This window comes from Fistularia commersonii, chromosome 10, assembly GCF_037954325.1.
Source record: "Fistularia commersonii isolate RoL2024-O1a breed Wild chromosome 10, RoL_Fcom_v1.0, whole genome shotgun sequence".
In the NCBI taxonomy this organism is placed as follows: Eukaryota; Metazoa; Chordata; class Actinopteri; order Syngnathiformes; family Fistulariidae; genus Fistularia; species Fistularia commersonii.
In genome coordinates, this window is record NC_141293.1 from 16160854 (window position 1) to 16181803 (window position 20950).

The 20950-nt window shown below is 45.4% G+C and overlaps 1 protein-coding gene across 1 annotated transcript; it reads right to left on the reverse strand.

Moving 5' to 3' along the window:
* Positions 1-1171: 1171 nt before the first annotated feature.
* Positions 1172-11104, reverse strand: zc3h12aa (zinc finger CCCH-type containing 12Aa). The gene is made up of 6 exons (XM_086154475.1): positions 11004-11104; positions 8787-9157; positions 7622-7761; positions 5696-5930; positions 5403-5509; positions 1172-4600 (listed from the first exon to the last, which is right to left on the reverse strand). Exons 2-6 carry the CDS (start codon positions 9137-9139, stop codon positions 3696-3698), a joined length of 1740 nt encoding a protein of 579 aa, XP_086010601.1. The 5' UTR covers positions 9140-9157; positions 11004-11104; the 3' UTR covers positions 1172-3695.
* Between the last annotated feature and the right edge of the window lie 9846 nt (positions 11105-20950).

A 20950-nucleotide genomic window follows, 5' to 3' on the forward strand; every position in this document is an offset into this window, starting at 1 on the left:
CTTGCAAAATGGTTCAAGATTCAAAGTGTTAATTGTCATACGTACAGTATGGAAATGTGTTTCGCTGTACAGTGAAATCTTACTTTGCTGTCCATATTGCATTGCGATTTGTATTGGCAATAAGTAGGTATTGCGCACATCATCATAAATATGAATGGTATTGGCCGTGCAAGTAAAACATTGAGTGCAGCTTGCTGTGCAACTTAAAAAGTGCAGGTGGAACGGTGAGGACAGTTTAAATAACGGCAGTTCCATGTTCAGTGCTGCATTTAAAGTGCAGAAAAGAAGTATAAGTATCAGCTGTTTCTGATAGAAGATTCTGAAAAAAGTTGGGTAGAACAAGTTCTTCAGTCATGTTGTTCCACATTTCCCACTCCTTTACCTCCAGCCAGAGGGCAGGAGTGTGAACAGTCCATGTCGAGCGTGGGTGTGGTCCAAGGCAATGGAGGCAGCTCTCCTGTGGACTCTGTTATGATGTTAGATGTTCTGCAGATCCTCTCTGCAGTCTTCACCACTGGCTTGGTCTCAACAATGCAGCTGTAGAAGTTGCATAGTATCTTAGGCGGCATGCCAAACCTCCTCAGCCTCCTCAGGAAGCACAGCCGCTGCTGAGCCCTCCTGACCTTCTGTGTGGTGTTGAGGGACAAGGTGAGGTCCTCGCTTATGCAGGACACCCAGGTATTTGAAGCTGCTCACCATCTCAACCTCAAAACCTCGGAGGCACAGTGTTTGATGAGATCTCCTCTCCTTCCTCATGTCCACTATCATCTTCTTGGTCTTGTCGAGGGTGAGGTTGTTGTCCGCGCACTACTTCACCAGAATCGTCACCTCCATCCTGTAGGCCGTTTCCTCCCCGCCGGTGACTCATCCTATCACTATGGTGTCGTCTGCGAACTTCAGGATGATGTCGTCCTCATGGGAGGCGACGCGGTCTTGGGTAAACAAGGTGTAGAGGACGGGGGTGAGGACACGTCCCTGAGGAGCGCCCGTGTTCATGATGAAGCTGGCTGAGGTCCTGTTACCTATCCTGACGGACTGGGATCTGCCGGTCTTGAAGTCCAGAGGCCAGTCACAGAGGGTGGAGTGCAGGCCAAGGGTGGACATTTTGTGTGTGAGCTCAAAGAGCATCCTGATGTAGGAGTCTTTGTTTTCTAGATGGGAGAAGTGGAGGGTGGCGGCCATGGCATCTGAGGTGGACCTGTCGGGTCGGTATGCAAATTGCAGGGGGTTCGGGGTTCCCGGGATGCCGCTCTGAATGCTGGGCAGCACAACTCTCTCGAAACACTTCATGATGATCGGAGTGAGTGCTACTGCTCATTCAGGCAGGTGGGTGGGCTCCTTGCGGGGAGAAGGACGATGGTTGCTCTGGCTGAGGGAGAGGTTGAAGATGGTGGTGAGAACATCATCCAGCTCATTGGCACAAGCTCTACCGGCCCGCCTCCGGTTGATGTCCGGTCCGGCTGCCTTGCTGGGGTTGGTCCTTCTCAGCGCTCGGCGTACCTGGTCTGATGATACTGTCTATGGCCTATGAACCGAAGAGGCTGAGATATGCTGAACTTGTCACAGATGCTTAGCGACAAGGCTGGAAAGCGAAGGTTCGTCCAGTGGAAGTAGGCTGCAGGGGTTTCATAGCCACGTCAACATCTAGGCTACTCAGGGAGATGGGAGTTAAAGGACGTGCCCACAGACAGGCAGTCAAGGACTTGTCCGGGGCTGCTGAAAATGGGAGCCAGTGGCTGTGGCTGAAGAGAAGAGATCCAACGTGGGCCTTCAGGTGAGCTGATGGCATCTAGGGAGTGAACCTGGGACGCTGGGATTCACTGCTGAACCCTCTGGAGATGTCGTGGGCCAATCAGCGAAACATTTATGAAGGAGGGCGCTCACTTGACAACCCGAAGGAGGCCATCGTTCACTTGAAACCCCACAGAGTCTCATCGGTGCCTTAGGTATGCTTTCATCAAGGGATACCAACACCTAGTCCTACACAACAGATCTGGTCAGGACAGAGGAGGCGTGAAAGGGGCGGCCGGAGGTCTCCATCCAGCTTCTCTCTGGACTGCCTCTTGGCTGGTCTGAGGGCCTTCTTCAGTCCGTGCTTAGGAGTTTCGTACTCCGTCTCATTGCCGGACCTAAAGGCATGAGACCGGGCACGCAGCATACCTGACTGTTCAGCCAGGGATTTTGGTTGGGGAACTTCCTGGCTTGTATGGCGGGCACGATGTTGTCAACACAAGTGCTAATGTACCCAGTCACATAATAAGCCTGTATGCTGACAGAAGAGTCCTCCTGAGTGGCTGCCGACTTGAACACATTCCAGTTGGTTGTAGCAAAATTGCCCTCTGAATCCAAGGTCCAGAGTTTGATTTTGATTTGATTTGATTTGTTTACGGCGTTTGTGAACCGCGGCACAGAACATTTTATTCTCATTCCTGCAGAAAAAGATCGGGGAATTAGTTCCTGTTATGACCACTGAGTAGCAAAAGCGACTTCCGGAACAAAATCATTTATTAATGATTAATAGAAAAACCATTATAAAACAGACCTTTTTGACAATTCTTCTTGCTACCTGTGACATTGTCAAATAAAATGCAGCTCTGCAAAGCTTGTGAAAAAAAAAAAAAAAAAAACCATACATGAGAACTTTATTCCTTGTTTCTTTGACATTTTCCGTCAGGCGGTGACCCCGAGGCCACGCACTGAGATGTAGCGGCGCCTGTACGCTTTCATGAAACTGATTTATAGAAGGCAGCCGTGAAACGGGTTGTAACATTGCAATAAAAATACCGGTAGATGTAAAAACATAAAATACCCCGGCTATTTTCTTAATAAAAAAAAAAATAAATAAAAAAATCACCTTTTTTCGACTTTTAAAATCGAACTAATCCGATTGGCTTTGTCTGAAGTCCACAATTAGTCTTTTAAAAATATTCATAAATCGGACCACTCCTGGTTTGATTATATCCTTAAAAAAAATCCTGACTTTTCTGAGAATTTTCAGGTAATTCTTACCGACTATTAACTTATTTTATTCCCAGTTAACAAGTATTTCTTTAAACCAGTCTGTCTAGGCCTAGGTTTGTTTTTCAATTTAATTTACCTCCTCATTAATTAAAAAGATCAGTTATTCTATCGACGATATTGACTGTGAGCGAGATATGGAGGATCAAGTGTCAGTGAAGCCTTTCAAAATAATACATTTCCAGGCAGTTTCAGCGACTTCCTGGCTGATTTGCAGCCCAAAGTTGAAGGTATCCCGAATTTGATTATGTTCGCATTAAAATCCCGGGTTGATGATGACTGTTAACAAAATGCCAGAGTCAAACATAAATGCGATCCTACATTTTACTGCAGTGGGAGAGTAATCTTAAAACTGCAATAAGTCACAGAACTTGCTGTCAATATCTGTAGGATCTCAGTGTTAAAACAAACCTTATGGGACACAATATGCGTCAACTATTGAAACCCTGAAGACTCGATCGGCCGTCTAGAGGTGGTTTTTCATCCAAAACATAGATCTCGAGGTAATGTTTGACAACCGTCATACAAACCTGCGTTTAAAACAAAAACAAACCCTCTGCTTTTTACCAGAAGAGGACAAAACTGCATGTTTATTGTGTTGGAAAACTAGCCAGCCCACAGAAAGCGGGATTGGGATGCGTGTGTGCCGGGGGGGGGGAAGGATGAGGTCGGCATAATCAGAACATCCCTCTCTGGGCCTTCAGGTTGACGATCTCGGCGGCCAGTTTCTGGGCGTCTGTCACGTGCGGGAACATTTCCATGACCGTTTCCACCTGCTGGGGGTTGAAGATGGCCTGCAGTTTCTTCTGAAGCTCCTGCTTTTGCGGGTCCGCCGCAGCGGGGATGTGCTGCCAGGGGTCGGGCCAGTTTGCTGAGGGGCGGCGGCGGCTGTGGTGCGGCTGCGGGGGCTGTGCTGTCGGGAGACTGAAACATGTCCTGGCGGGGTGCGGCGCCTGGAAGGGATCCGTCCAGTAGCTTCGCTGGGGGTCGGGGAGGCTGGCGTACGGGAGGCCGAGGGGGCTGTTCTGCCGAGGCGGAAGCACGAGACAGGGGATTTGACCCTCTCCCTCGGTGTTCCCCCAGGGAGTCTGTGACGGCGCGCCGCAGCCGCAGAAGTAGCTGGGGTTTTTTTGCTCAGTGTGCACGGGGACACTCAAGGGTCCGGCGTGCGTGACCTGGCTGTCGTAGGACCCCAGACCGGAGTCCAAGTACCCCTGAGGGACGCCGGCGTAGTAGTGACTCGGCAACGAGTGCAATCCGGACCATTCGTTCTGACACCGCACCGCCGGGGGACAGGTCACATGACCGAGGCTGCTTCTGGGGTTTTCGTCGAACGGCAACTTATTCTCACTGACGGTGTTGACCGGAGAGGAGCTTTTGTGCTCCGTGTTTGATTCCTGAGTTAGAGGACAGACGGGCCTCACCGGCGGAAGCTGCTTCGGGGACGATCGTGCATTTCTCTCTTCTTTGCTGCTGGAAACCTGGGCCTTCTCTCTCAGCTCGTCGGCAAGGGACAGCTGGGACCGGTTCGCTCGCTCTGGGTGGTAGAATTTGCACTTGATGCCATACGTGCACTTTTTGTCTGATGAGAGCAAAAGCGTAAGTAAGAGCGTGCCATCATATTTGTAAGAATTTATACCATCTAGCGACAGAACAGTCAGGTGATGCGTTCATCGTTAAGAGCTGGAATTTGGACTTTTTGGTGTTGTATCTATCGTAAGACACGAGGACAGAGGTCTTCCATGTGCTTCCAGTGTAATAAATGGCGGCCTGCTGATTACAAGGTGACTGTTCAGATAATCTGACCAGTCTGCTCGATTTGATTACATCATTTTAGCACCTGTGCTTAAAAAAAAACCAAACAAACAACAAACTCTTTCTGACTTCCTGGTGATCTTTAGGTAATTCCTTGCCAGTTCCAAACTTAAATAATCACAGTCAACTAGCATTTGTCTCAACCAATTTAGGTCTGTTTCTCTTCTATATACTGTATTTTGGAGCAAGGTTTTTTTCCCCATGCTAGTTAGCTTAGCATAATAAACGGTGGCCTGTCATATTATAAACTTGCCTCTGTGTACAGACGGCAAATACGCTCTTATGGCTATGTCTGGTCAGGCTAATTTGCAATGTAATTGCAATCAAGATGTGAAACCACAACTTTCTTTTGAGTCCTTGAATTTGAAATGGAGATTTCGGTTGCGATTTTAATCCGGCGATCATCTTGGAATTTTATGTCATTTCCTCAGACGGTGACTCAAGATCTTTGTGATTCTAACCATTGTTAAATTCCTGGAATTGGTCTGTATTCCGTTTGCGTCGACTGTGTGAGTCAACGGCACTGCTGCTCGCGGGATCGTGGCGCCGCGACACGCCCCTGTGCTTACCGTACGGGCAGAGCTGCCTCCTCTGCTCCGCGGGGAGGGGCTTGGTCCTGAGGAAGTTCTCCAGGCTGGGGCCGTGTCGGCCGAGAGGGTCATCGGGGGGCATAAACCTGGCCGGGAAGAGGACAGTAAAGCGCCGGCTGCTTTTGTTTGGTGCTGCTTAAGACATCATTTGCATGAGTCATTTCCTGATCAAGTAAACGGCTGTAGCGGTTTGCCCTCGGCGATTCTTTTTATCACCGTTCATTGATGGAAGAACTATGAAACCCAACAGGATCCTGCAGCCGACAGCTTACTTGTCATTCACAAAGGAGTACATGAGCAGCCGCTCCTCGATGCACTTCTTCCACTCGGGTTTCTCTCCCTGCAGGTCTCGGTAGGTGTCGTTGGATACGATCACGCCGCCCGACTCGTGGGCCAGCTTGACGATGAAGCGGTCATCGTAGCACACCACTCGCCGGCCGCCGACGCGCCGCGATGGAGTGAAAACCAGAGTTTTTTGCTTCTCCAGCTTCGTCAGGATATTTTTGTCTGATGAGAGACGATAAAATAAATTCATAATTAATTGCACCTCCGAGCCAGAAGAACAAGCGTAAAACATGGAGGATGTAAATCGGCGCCTAACGTAAAGAAGGTCAGGGTTGCATGGCGACCAGAGATTCATAGACAAGACACCCGAAACAAAACTCTTAATCCTATCTCTGACAAAGCGCCTCTATTATCTGCGGTACCTGTCAACACTTGGACGATTGCCATTGCTTGAGTGCACTCCAAAGGTAAGCTAGATGTGGAAAAAGGGAGGGGAGGAGAAAAAAACAAAACAAAAAAAAAAAACCCAAAAAAACAAGACACCTGCTTCCTGATAGGGCTTTTTCGGAGATTCTAATCCTCTTACTTCATTCATGAGGGCAGACGATACATCCTTATGAGCAAAAAATTCCCCGACTCGTTTCCCCGTGTCTGACAAATAAAGATTATCACGAACCTCGCTGGTGTTACTCATAAGGTTGAACGTACTCTATAGAGGCGTCTCTATGAGGTTTTACAAAAGTTTATCAAGAGAAAAGTTCCTTTCCTCCACTGTCCTTCATACGTTCACCCCATGGGACTTTGCATTTTTCATTTTTTTTTTATAAACTTTTTAATTTCTTCTCCTCATGTTGTCATCGGCCTTACACACTGGAAGGGGGTTTATTCCAGTGTGTGAAACTCAAAGGGATTATTTCCTCGCCTGGCTCCATCCCTTTGGTGTACCGATGTGTGAATTCTTAATCATATTTAAATAAAACGAACAATAATGAATGATTGACAGCTGACATTATGCCGTATTCGCCGGATTTATCAGACCTGTCATCGCGTGGATCGTCTGCTCAGCCGCGGCATGTGATGTGGGGCTCTCAGCTGTGCGCCACCGCCACGAGAGACATCTGTGCTCGCAAGTCAGCCGCTGCTAATCACGTTAAACTACGCCTTTCCCCAAACAAAGTCACACTTCATCGGACACAACACTTGGCAGACTCTAATCTCGGCGTCACCCCCGGCTTTTAGAATCAGCGAGGCGGCTCCGGAGTGCGTTGACACTGAACGCTGACCTCGAGCTTTGGTGGAACTTCATCGCTTGTAATGTGGAAAAGGAGGAAAAAAAAAAAAAAAAAAAAAAAAAGTGTCTTGCTCTTAGAATTCATTTGTTTCAACACTGGATGCAAATGCCTCGGGTAAACCGGCGCAATACACACACACACACACACACACACACACACACACACACACACACACACATATATAAGCACATATAAGTATATATGCACATATTAGTATATATGTATATATATACACATATAAATACAGACGTATATATATATATATATATATATACATACATATTTAAAGACATATAAATACATATAAACATGTACATATATAGAGAGCATACACATACACACACACGTGTATATATATATATATATATATACACACACACATACATATACATATATATATATACACACACACACATATACATATATATATACATAATACATATACATAAAAATATGTGTATGTATTGAAAAAAATAAATTAGAAAAAAATTAAATAATTGGGAAAGTTGCCCCGAATGTGCCCGATGACAGCTGGGATAGGCTCCAGCATCCCCGCGACCCTGAGTCCAGGATAAGCGGCAGATGGATGGATGAAAAAAATCTGTATTTGACAACAGTCACCTGTTATGGGGGCGTCGGGCCTGGGCTGCTCCTTCCGCCAGGCGGGAACGAAAACCGTGATATTTCTGTGGCCCCTGTCCCGGAAGAAGTTCACGGCCAGCTGAATACCTCGGCATGAGAACACTTCCTTGTTCCCGTGACTGTAAACACGGTGAAAAGAACAAAGAGGCAAGGTTGACACAAGATGAGATTCAGTTAAGAGCCTGAACCTGCTAATGCTGTTTAGCGTTTACTCTCTCACGTATTTGACCTTTTTCCGTTATCGCTACGAAAGGGTATATCGAAAAACGTGAACCGTTTTTGGTTGCAAATCAGCTGATCTTCTTGCTGAGCGGCGATGATTCAGCTGGAAGGGGACCCGCCCCTGGAACAAACTGTGTTTGCAGAGCGGCGTTTGTTACCGTGGCATTTCCACAGAATAACAAAACGAACAATAAAAAAGAAAATGTATACTGTTCTGTATACACAAAAACCTGTTTCTGGATCAGATGGTATAAAGCTGACATCATAGCTGTTTCTACAGGTGTATTTTATTTTCTTGGCTTGCTGTTGCCTTTGGCCAAGTCTCCTGGTAGAAGGACACCCTTCGAATTCGGCAAGACCCGACTCGTCTGAGAAAATTCCGGTTTCAAGCCGTGCATTCATCATTTGTCTGCCGTTGTTTGTTTACTTAAAAATAGGCTTACTCTCTGGAACACGGGCTGGCAAAGATTCAAGGTCTTCTACAGGAACATTTTTAGCCCACTAGGTTTTCCTGGAGGATGGTGTCTGTTCTCACTCAGGAGGTTTTTCCATTCCAAGGCGTTTTGTCGCCATTATGTTCACACCACCCCTTGCTCCTCTTTAAAACAACTCTGGGCAAAACGCCAATGTAGTTATCTTTTCTTTTCATTAGAGACATGTAAGTCATAGGCTCCCTACTTAAAGACCGGGTTTTACAATTTACTGTCCCCAAAGTCTGAGGGAATTAAGATTTTTTTTAATTTTTTTTGTACCTGATGGATGGAGTCATTTGCAAAATGATGTTCAAATTAAGAGTTAAATCTCCTGAGTCAAGGTTGTGTGGAAATATGTATTAATACATCAAATGCGTGACTGAATATGCAAAAGTTAATGCCCCCGGATGGGTGGGGTTTCTTTTTTTTGTTGACTGGCGATTGTTTACCTCATAGCAACGTTGCTTCCGTCAATAACAATGGGTCTCAGTTCTGCCTCTTCACACTTCCTGTCCCCGTGCGTTCTGGGGGTCCAGCAAGTGGGCGGCGGCTGATATTTCTGGTTCCTCTTGTCACTGTCGGCGCCGGTCCTGCTCCGCACCAACTCTCCCAGCATGGAGTTGGTGTCGGTACTGAGGCCGAGCTTACTCAGAGCGGCCATCACCTCGGCCGGGGAGTAACCAAGCTTCCGGAAGAAGTCCACCCTCTCCCTCTCGCTGGCCGCAGCTGAGATCGAAATCAGGACGTCTGGTCCGTCGTTGAACCTTTGGGGCCTCTTCACAGAAGCTGACATGGATGACATCCCCCTTTGGACAACATTCTTAGAAAGAAATTACATTTAATCAGAAACATATCCATTCTGTGGTATTTGTAATTGTAATTTGTAATTTGTATAGGCTGTTGACTGGTTAAATAGAGGATTTATATTTTGCACCATATAGCAAGATGTTCTTATATCTTTAGCCTGGTACATACAGTCTTCAAAGTATTTTAGTTCTATGAAACAGCTTCTTCTTCTTCTTCTTTCGGATTTTCCCTTCAGGGGTCGCCACAGCGAATCAACCTTCTCCATATAACCCTATTCTTCAATCCTCCTCTCTCACACCAACTACCCTCATATCCTCTCTCTCTCTACGTCCATAAATCTTCTCCTTGGTCTTCCTCTAGACCTCCCGCCTGGCAGCTCAAATTCCAGCATCATCACTATCCCTCCTCTGTACATGACCGAACAATCTCAGTCTGGCTTCTCTGACCTTCCAAAACATCTAACATGTGTTGTTCCTCTGATAGACACATTCCTGATCCTATCCATCCTGGCCACTCCCAAAGAGAACCCCAGCGTCTTCATCTCTGCGACCTCTAGCTCCGCCTCCTGTCTTTTGTCATTATAACTGTTTCTAGGTCATACAACATCGCTGGTGTCACCACTGTCTTGTCCACCTTTCCCTTCATTCTTCTATCTCTTCATAACCCTGACACTTTTCTCCACCCATTCCAACCTGCTTGAACCCGTCTCTTCATCTCTTTCCAACACTCACCGCTGCTCTGGACTGTTGACCCCAAGTACCTGAAATCCTCCATCTTCTCGATCTCCACCCTCTGTAGCCTCACCGTTCCACCCGGGTTCCTCTTATTCCTGCACATTTATTCTGTCTTGCTGTGACTGACCTTCATTCTTCTCCTTTCCAGCGCATACCTCCACCCCTCTAGATTTCCTCAGCCTGTTCTCTGCCCTCACTACAGATCACAATGTCATCTGCAAACACCATGGTCCATGGAGATTCCTGTCTAACCTCATCTGTCAGCCTGTCCATCACCATTGCAAACAAGCAGTCCTCTCTGTACTTCTCTATTAGTATTCTCAAAGCAAATACTGCATCAGTAGTACTTTTTCTAGGCATGAAGCCATACTGCTATTGACAAATGCTGACTTCTGCTCTCAGTCTCATTTCCACTACTCTGTCCCATAACTTCATTGTAAGGCTCATCAACTTTATCCCCCTATAGTTGCTGCAATTCTGCACATCCCCCTTATTCTTAAAAATGAGAACCATCACACTTAGTCTCCATTCTTCAGGCATCTGCACACTCTCTAAGATCCTGTTGAATAATCTAGTCAGAAACTCTACTGCTGCCTCTCTTAGACACTTCCACACCTCCACAGGTATATCATTAGGTCCAACTGCCTTTCCATTCTTCATCCTCTTCAATGCCTTCCTCACTCCACTTTTACTAATCTCTGCTACTTTGTGGTCTACAATACTCACCTCTTACACCATTGCCTCTCTCTCTCTCTCTCTATATATATATATGTATATATACTTTATTTGTAACTTACGACACACAGTCAACTGTAAACAGTATAATAATAATAATGATGATAACAATAATGCGTTTCATCTGAAGGCACCTTTCTTGACACTCAAGGACACCATAAAGTCATGTGCATTGCATACAATATGTATTTTCTATTCTTTTATATAAATAACATGCCTTTGGCGAAAGGTCACCCTGTCATTTAATAGCCTGATTTGTATCAAACAAACACACACACCCACACACACACATATATGTATATATGTATAAATATGTCTCTGTATATGTATGTGTGTGTTAACACAAACACACACACACAAATACATACATACATATAGAGGCTCGCTTACCAATCAATGTCCGCAATTATGGTTGCCCTCTTCTTAAGAATTAGTAACAAAAATATATAAATAAATCGTTAATAGAGCAGGAAAGTTTATTTATTGTTCCCGAATTGGCGTGGTACGCGACTACACACGACCCTACCTGCTACAGGTAACTACCGTCGCTTCCTTCCTGGACGAATCCATCTCTCAGGATCTCGCGGGGGGGGGAGGAGGAGAAGGGACAGGACTGTACCAACTCTACTTCCCCTCTAATCTCAGTTTTAAGGTAAATTCGCCCTCAGCTCTTTGTTTCTCTTGCAATCCCGCGTCGTCTTTCTCCTCCAACTACTTCAACCCCTATTCCTTTACTGAGATTACCAAGAAGGAACCCCCTCCTCCACGAAAAAGTTTTGCGTCTGTCCTCCACCACCAGGCGTGTGCGGCCACGAAAGATTTGCATATAACAAGGTGAGAGACACGGCATGTCTGTGCACTTGGCTGTCACTCAAAAGCACAGACAGCGGTGCACTCCTGTACCCCCAAGGCTAAAACATCATTCTGAAATAAAAATAAAAATAATGCCTGGAGTGAAGTCAGACATGAAGAGGGTAATTCCGTAAAATAACAGGATTTTTAGAAAGATATGTTAATCTCGTCAGTTAAAGATAACCCCTTCCTGTTTGGTGGGGAAAAAAAAAAACTGACTAACACCCCAAACAGATTTTATGGAAAAAAAAACCAAACGTCTGTGGTGTGAAGGATATAAAGATATATTAAGTTCCCGAGTCATACTGGTGGCCTCCAGTTTCTAAATCTACATAGTGCTTGTGACATGGTGACTTTAAATGTCTGCGGTGTGTCTTCAATAACAAGGTATTTTACATTATATTATATAATATATATTGTCATGAAAGAAACAGAAATGAAATGAAGCTGCACAAATCCCATGCTTTGTGAGGGTTAAAACTAAAATGTTTGAACTAAAAAAGAAAGACGGTAAACCCTAAGTAGGCCTATAATCACAGGAGAGATGGTATGAGAGGATAAATGCACACTTAAATGTTGATATTGTGGTTTGTGGTGGGTAGATTGGATGGCAGAACCCCAGAATCCTTCTCGAGTTGTGATGACTGCTGGGAGCTTCTCGTGGTTCTGTGTTAGAGAACTCCATTGTTGAATAGTAAGTTGTTGTAACAGGGGTGCACACCCTCCGTCTAACTCTTAGCGCTGAGAATCCCTGTTTGTAGACTGTTGAATTAAAACCTTTTTCTAAAGAGCATAATCTTGAGAACAAGTTATCCTTGATTCCAGTTGTTACTTTGCTAAACCCCAGCTTGCCACAACATAAACATAAAAAAATGATATACAAAACAACAACAAAAACCTCAAGAAAGAGAATTTCCAAAGAGATATAGTGAAATGAAAACCACTCAGAAGGGCAAAGTGACAGTCTTTTGTGAAGGATATGACCCACACTCTGCGCAAACGCCATTTTTCACAGTGAAAATCTAAAATTTAACCGCAGGAGTAGGGCACAAAAATATCTAGTGGGAAACGAAAACGAATTCCTGTTGATTTTCCCTTCACTGCCGAGAACAAACCGGCTTGATTTATATTCAAGCATTTACAAAATAATCATGAACGACCGTTTTACCAACATGTTGCTATTCTACCATCTGACCACTAGATGCCACTATAGCTTCATTCCCCTTCCTGTAAAGTGACCCTTTTTCTCGCCTCGGAGATTACGGCCTGCAGAAGGTTACAGCTTGAATAGGACGAAAGGTTAGCCGAGTAGTCCTGTATAGTCTTTCCTTATGTGTGTGTGTGTGTTTGTAAACAACCCTTTGTGCGCACTGTTAATGGCACGGTCCGGTTGGAGTCACAGTGTGTGACGCTGCTTAATGGCATGTACAGAGTTGGGTTCCGGAGAGCGGAGAAAGTAATCAGGGCCGGTTGCCTTCACCGAGGGCCCACGCCGGCGGTCCCAGGTGTCTGCGGAGCTCGATATTACCGCGGGGCAATGAGCTGCGGCCGGAGACGATGAGTTGGTGGCGCGCGGTGGGGTGAACAAGCGCTCGCTCTTTCACGTGACGGGGCTGAAAGACAGGAAGCGCATTCGCACCTCGCGCTATTTCGGTTGCTTCGCAAAACAATTTGGTCGGACGGATGGAAATTAAACTTGTTATTTACAGAATCCAAAATCTGAAAGCTCAACTTAACCTCTTGGCTGAGTGTACTGTTTTTGCAGTTTTCGACTAAATCCTATTCTGAGGCTTGGTTTGGCATCTGGGAAGCTATTGTTCGCTAATGCAGAACTTGGATCCCGCCGCAAATCCGAGTGGCGGGGAATGGATGAGATTAGAACAGATCGGGTGTTGTGAACATCAAACACTTATTTCCTTAACATCTTGGGGGGGGAGAGGAGGGAGCACTGCCCTCCTCAAAGGCATATCTCTTTCCTCCAGGCAGGTGTACTTTGGCAAGGCTTGTTAAACCCGAGACAGTTGATCAAATATTCAGCCGGTCTCATTGTGACGACGGTGAGAGCTTTTGGATGTGGCTCGGATAGCGGCTCGCTGATAAACCCCCCCCCCCCCCCTCCACTCCCAAGCTTTGTAGCACCTCTTTGCAACCGACCCCCCCCCCTCTTTTTTTTTTTTTTTTGGTATTCCTTTCATTGACTGCCCGGGTCAGTCGTCTGTCAGAAAAATTAATTCTTTTATGATTTCTTTCAGAAGAACCAAAGTAAAGAAAAGGCAGCCTTTAACTGGAGTAATCCATCTTACGCCGATGGTGTCAGAGTGATTCACGGTTTCCAATTTAGCCATGGTTTGAATCTAAAGTAAATCAGGCGGGACGGCTCCACCCTTTGTGCAGCCGGACGACAAACCCTCAGTGACAAGAGCTTTCAAATGAACATATCCCCCCCACATTCATCTTGTTCAGTTATTACTTCAGACACCGCGCTGCTTGTCCTACATAGATCAGCAAGCAAAGATCTCCCTGTATTCTGTTTGAGTGCGGAGGACATATTAGACCCGACTAGGTGGGTGGCAGTGATAGAGGACCGGACAATAGACGAGGAGACCGGTGAAAGTTTGGAGCCGTGGTTTAATTAGATTTGCTTTGATTGGTGACAAGTGAATTCCCTGAGTGGGATGCCGGCGCGGAATTGCAATTTAGCATCTACTTCGACTAGTCGGTCATGGTCAGCTCCCCCCCCCCCCACAGAAATATACAGGGTGACGTGCCCCGGGGGTGAAAAGGAGGGGACGAAATCCTTTTCTGCTACTGAACATTCGGCCACAGTTGGCGGAGTCGTAGTAAAGGGACTGCAAGAGAATTTCATTTGAAATCAGCAAGGCGAGTTTTATGCTTATATTTAGTGTATCCACTTCTTCTATGCCCAATCCGCCTTGCTGTGCAGTAAGTGGGATCATAACAATGTGAAGAAATTCATTTTCTAGCCAGAGATTCCATCATCAAGAAGTAAATAATAGATTCTGAACATGAAATGCAACATTTGATGTTTTTCACGTCCCCAAAGTATTTTCAGTCGATGACGACGGATGCTAAAGTCAGTGGGACGCCGCAGTGAAAGGCTCGGGAAACAGCTTCGCCCGGTTTTCAAGCGGAGACAGTTCAGTCAGTTTTATACACTCAAGTTTATATGTGGCTTAATAAAAAAAATAATCCAAAGATAAATGCTGCTTGTGTGATGGGGCGGTGGTCAGCAAAAGGATCACCCGATGATTGATGCATGTTGCTCATGCAAAAGGCAGTGTTGAATGTTGGTTGCGACTGCTATATCGGGAGATATAGGCTTTTTTTAATTTCCCCTCAAATATTTTCATCAGAATTGGCTCCTGAAAAGTCATACCTTTCAGACACCGTGTATTTGCTCTGAATTCATTGATCACGATTCTTGCTTAAAAAAAAAAAAAAAAAAATGTTGATAATATTCACGCTGCTGTTAAAATGTTAGGTTCAAAAAAAGTGAAGAAATCAGAATTTTACACCATTTTTTTATCCAGATTTACGGCAGGTGAAACAAATACTCAACAAACTGATGTGCAGGGTGGCCGCCTGAAGGTTGGCGGTCCGATCCCTCCGGCTCCTCAGGCACAAAGTCGTCCCCTCATCAATCCTGAAGAAAGGCAACTGAAATTTGATTAAATTAGAGGATTGGCTAGATGAAGCTTGTTCAATGACACCCTTCATGCCTGATTGATCTCATCGCGTTGCCCCGAATCTGGACCGACAGCAGCAGCGGCAGCAGCAGCAGCAGCAGCAGCTGTCTCTGTTTGCATTTTTACCTCTTAGCTTCCCGTACCCCCACGATTTTTTTTTTTTCCCGCATCTGCAGGTAGTATCCACAAGCTTTTTGGCTCCGATCCCGTCAAAGGAGCGGGCTTGAAGAGGAACACCGATGCATTCAAATGTCAATCCGGCACCGACTCAACCGCAGCTAAAAACACAACAACAGTCCGTTTGCATGCGTCGTCTCCTGTTTGTTTTCCGGCCATGCGTTTTTCCTTTTTTTTTTTATTGCAAAAACAAAACAGCGTCTGTCCAACCGGCGCCAGCAGGTACTCCCTGACTTGAAAATAAATGTGTTCCAGCCGGCCATAGATCATTTAAAGATCATTGTGTATAGGGGCACTTTATCTCGGCGGAGCTCTATCCCTTGCAGCTGTAACCCCAGCATGAATCCCCGACTAAGTCCAAGAGCACCAACCATGTTCTGATTAATTGTTCCTGTCAGTCTGGGTCATTTAGGCCTACCTGCTGCTCTGCATATTATTCATACAGGCATGCGCACTCGCTGTGGTGCCAGGGGTGTGTGTGTGTAGAAACTCGCACAAGTGTGAGGTGCACACCGGTGCGCACAAAGATGCAAAAAACAACAACAACAACACAAAAAAAAAAAAAAACACAACAAATCTTCCGATGCCCTCCCAGACGTGCGATAGCGAGATCCACGCGGAAGGCAGTCGGGCGACGCTCCAAGGTGTTCATTACTATTGACGACAACACCCACAACAAGAAGTGATGGCTGAACCTCCTGCAGTCTGTACTGCTTAAAGCTGAGCTCCTCCTCCCCCAGCTGCTGCCCCCACCTTCCTCCTGTCCCCCTCCCTGTCTTCACTTATGAAGGGACGATGCTGTGATTAATGCTCTCTCTGCCTGGATCCGGGCGAACGCAAACAAAAAAAAAAACAAAACAGAACCCGGAGTTCTCGTCGCGTCGCGTCACTGTTCTCGCAATTCCGCCTTGTGGCGGAACGACGGAGCTGAAAGCTCCCCAGCTTCTGCAGTGTATTATTTCATGATTCGTGTAACTTGCTATTCTCCGCATATTTGATAAATTGTATTAAGATTGAGTTTTTTTGATTTGTTTGTCTGAGCTTCCAAAGCCTGGCGGCCATTACCTCTTTTTGCAGAGGGCACCCCAAACCCCGGCCACCCCTGGGCTGCAGCAGCGAGTTTACGATTTACACATGTTTATTTATCTGTTAATATCTTTTGGACATTCCTACTTATCCTTCTTGTTCACCGCGAGTAAAAAAAAAAAAGTGGTTCAGTTGATTGAAATCTGCTCTTCATCGCTCAGCGATGTCATTTCTGCCTTTGAGATATTCGAGTGGGACGCTATAAATCACGATAAGAGTCATGGATTGATGACTGACATGATAACGAATAAGCGGTTTGTATTGTTTTCTTTCGAAATCGTCATTTAGTTTTGACGCGAAGGGCCCTGGTTCGAGTCCAACTGGTGGCCTTTCTGTGTGAAATTTCCATTTTCTCCCCTCGTCTGCTTGGGTTTCCTCCCGGTTTTGCCAGTTTTCTCCAAAAAAAACATGCAGTAGATCCATTGGAGATCCAAAATTGCCCCGACGTGAGAATGAGGATGAATGGTTGCAAGTCTTTCTACGATCTATGAATGAATGAGCGCGCCGCCCCCAGGATAAACAGTATATAGAATTAAAAGTATTTCTTTTTTTCAAACTTGGAAGAAAATGTACCCGCTGAATCACAACTGCAGTGGATTCAGAAGGTTTGGGACTCATACTAACCCTTCATGGATTGTCAGTGTATTGCAAGTCTCATCACATCCCACAAGTTTTAAAAAATAATAATAATAATAAACAAATAAAAAAATAATGGCTGCGGTACCAATTCCCGTAACATTATTGTTGTTTCTTTTATTGTTCATCTTCTTCTGTATGTTTAGTAGCAAAAGCCTGTGTTCGAAGCACTGTCACCTCCATGTGTTTGTAACAGCTCATTTCAAAACCTAGGTTCTGCACGTTTCCCCAAGAGAGAAGGCAAAGGAAGTCTTTTAAAGTCAGGGTTGTTATTTCTTTTCTTTTTTTAACTTGCAATGAGCTGCTCTTTCTTTGGCGTTTCAGTAACTGGCAGACACAGGAAATGGGACGGGTAGTTGTACCACTCGGGGCATGGTTTCCATGACGCTTATCAGTTATTCCTACCATTGGCGTTAGCTACCGCATCCCGCCGCCAACGCCAACCCCACGCCACTGCCAGGAGATGTCTTTATTGACTTGAAAAGACAAGAGAGAAAAATATGAGCTCAGCACTTGAGAGCGCCCAAGGTGCTTTCTGACATGCCGTCGAACATGTACCCGAGCAACCGAGTACGTCACAAAATGCGCGTTTCACAATCTCGACCGTGCTCCGGCACCGTTTGCCCCTTTGGGAACGGGGAACATTTTTTTGGATGGAATCCAACCCCGCAGGTGGGTGAAGTGCAGATGATCCAGTTTTTCTGTTTTGGAGATTTTATATTTTAACCAACCCTCAATTACTGATTTGCTGGCTGACTCACCTCTTTCAAAAAGACACGTAAAGCCTGACGCTTTAGATCGCACCGCATTTCCATGACACACAACAGATGTACAGTAAAGTTATGAAAACGCCGGCTTAAATATCAGCAATATTTTCTCTCTAAAAAGAGATCTAGGGGTGGCACGGTGGCGGGGTTAGCACTTCTCAGACAGAAGATCCCCTGGTTTGATTCAGACAGGAGGTCGTTTTTGTGCAGGGTCTCCTCTTCCCATGTCTGCTGGGAGTTTCAGTAACAATAGTTTCCTTCTAGACCAGAAGGTCCCCAAACTTTTCCTGCGAGGGCCAAATAACTTTTCCCTTCTCTGACGGGGGGCCGGGCCGGTTTGCATCAAAAAGTGTGACAATCGCAGAGGTGTCTAAACGTAAACATTTATTGTTTTCCATAAACGAAAATTAACCCTTTCTGGGATCTTGAAAGGAAAAAAAAAATCAGAAAAAAATAGGAACATTATAATGAATAATGTCTTTGTCTCATCTCTTGACGGATGAGACAAACATCCTTTTCTTTGAATTTAACCAAAAAAAAAAAATGTTTATCCACTGCAGGTTAAATACCCTGCATTCTGTATCTATTTTCCTCTTACCTAATCTTTTCACCATTATTCCGTGTTATTCGACAGGGGTGTGTCCAGGATTTTTTTTTTTTTTTTGAGGGAGGGGTTTCAGATAAGGCATGGACTGCAGAAGGGTGGAATAGAATGTTACATTCTATGCATATACAAGTCATGATGACGTGGCTAGAATGAAAAAAAAAATCATAATGCATCTCTGGTATTGTTCAGGGGCCGGGAAAAATGTGGCGGCGGGCCGTATCCGGACCCCGGGCCGTAGTTTGGGGACCACTGCTCCAGACCCTAAAGTCCTGACATGTGAATGAGAGGCGATGGTCATTGTTTGTCTGTACGAGTGGCCCTGTGGTTGTGTTTTCACACCTTTCACTGCATTAACAAGGTCATCGGGAGCAAGTCGGGGTACAGTGTCTACTCCAGGGGGGTTGCAGGCAGGAGGAGCCGGGAATTGAAACACCAACCTTCCAACTGGAGGGGCACCCGGTCTACAAGCCCACCATGAAAACCCTGACTGCAGGATAAGCGTTATCGGCAATGATTAATAGATAAATATCCAGTAGATCGGACCACTCATTCACTGATTTCTGATTTTTTTTTTAACTTCCAGCCTTTTTTTGGATCTAAATAAGAAAATTAAATTGCGATCTCCTACGGGCACAACAGATAATAATGATAATAATAATACATAGGTTTTTATATAGCGCTTTTCATGATACTCAAAGACGCTTTACATGTGAGAGACAAACGAAACAGTACAAACACACAGTTATTGGGAAAGGCTGAGTGGGGGTGAGGGGAGACGACACTACACGTAAATATAAAGGGGGAAAACACAAGATTAGGAGGGAGAAAAATGTAGGTGATTCGGTAGTACTGGGAAAGAAGTCTCAGGTGTTGTACGTGGTGTGGAATAGGTGGGTCTTGAGGTTTTGTTTGAAAGATGGCAGTGAATTGGACTCTCGGATGGCCGGGGGGAGGGAGTTCCAGAGGATTGGGGCGACGATGGCGAAGGCTCTGTCCCCCAGGGTGCCGTACTTGGACTCGGTGATCGGAGGGAGGAGGTTTGCATCTGAGGAGCGAAGGCGGCGAGCCGGAGAGTGGCGATGTGGGGGATCGGTGAGATATGGGGGGGCGAGGTTGTTGAGGGCTTTGTAGGTGGTGAGGAGAATCTTGAAGTGAATGCGTTGTTTGATGGGCAGCCGGTGAAGTTGACGGAGGATGGGGGTGATGTGTTCTCTGGAAGGGGAGCGGGTAAGTAATCGGGCAGCAGAGTTTTGGACATATTGCAGTTTTTGAAGAGCATTAGAGGGGAGGCCATATAAGATACTATTGCAGTAGTCGACTCTGGAGGTGATGAATGCATGGATTAGTGTTTCAGCAGCAGAGGGTGAAAGAGTGGGTCGGAGGCGTGCTACGTTTGGAAGGTGGAAAAAAGATGTTTTGGTGATGTGGTTTATGTGTGGCTTAAAAGAGAGTGCAGTTTTAACCTTTGAGCCCCAGCCTGTTTTTTTTTTTTCATCCTCTGCTCAAACCCAAATGAATAGAGTCCAGCGATCCCTCGCTATAACGCGGTTTACTTTTCACGGTTTCGCTACTGCACGGATTTGCATCGTGCATTGTGTTCTGCATTCTGATTGGCTAAAAAAAGTCACTCCGCTTCGTCTCTACCTGTGCGTCAATGACATTGCAGTTTAATATGTACACGTACGTAAAACAGCTTGCCAAATTTACATCACGAACGCGTAAATTCTCTTGCAATTTTGAGTTTCCCTAAAACCCATAATGTTGACAAAACGCTCTGGACCGACAAAAGGGCCCAAAAGGCAGCGGAAGATGCTATCTATCGCAGATAAAGTTAAACTTCTGGACATGCTAAGGGAAGGTAAAAGCTATGCGGCTGTAGGTCGGCATTACGGAATTAATTAATCTTCCGTTCGTTCCATAAAGAAGGAAGAAAAAAACATAAGGACGACAGCAGCAATGTATAATAGAGTATTTAATTGTATAATGATTGTGAAAAAAAATAAGGGTTTCCAGTTCACAGATTTTGCCTATCACGGGTTCTTTTTGGAACGTAACCCCCGTGAAAAACAAGGGTATACTGTACAGTCCTCTGTGGCTACAAGGTCCATTTGGGTGATCTTGGTGTCCTAAGAAAGGGAGCGCTTGTGAAATCTGTTCAGATGCGTGAGTGTCAGAAGGTATGTCACTGGCTACGATAAAATTAAGATAGAACAAATGAAAGATTTAATTCATTCATTCTTCTTGAAAAGATGCAGCTGCAGCGCCGAATCTAAGTAAAAGCTAAACCGGTGATCATCGTCATCGTCATCATCATCGGCGCTCGTCACATCCAGTTTTTGACTTGTTTGGAATAATTCCGCTGAACATTGATGCGTTTGTCGTTTTTGAGATTAATAAAAAAAAAAAAAAGAAAAAAAGTCTTGAATCCGTCTACTGTCCATTATGGTGTCCCTTCGCCGCCAGTCAAGACTCGTGACACACAGGCTAATAACTCGGTGGCAGATT

What these genes read in the sequence shown, in the direction of transcription:
- zc3h12aa (XM_086154475.1), bottom strand. Translation starts at nt 9,139, where the DNA reads ATGTCATCCATGTCAGCTTCTGTGAAGAGGCCCCAAAGGTTCAACGAC. An exon ending in TACTCCTTTGTGAATGACAA is followed by an intron (nt 5,510 to 5,695) that starts GTAAGCTGTCGG and finishes CTTCCCGGCCAG; the next exon opens with GTTTATGCCCCCCGATGACC. An exon ending in GAGGCAGCTCTGCCCGTACG is followed by an intron (nt 4,601 to 5,402) that starts GTAAGCACAGGG and finishes TGCTCTCATCAG; the next exon opens with ACAAAAAGTGCACGTATGGC.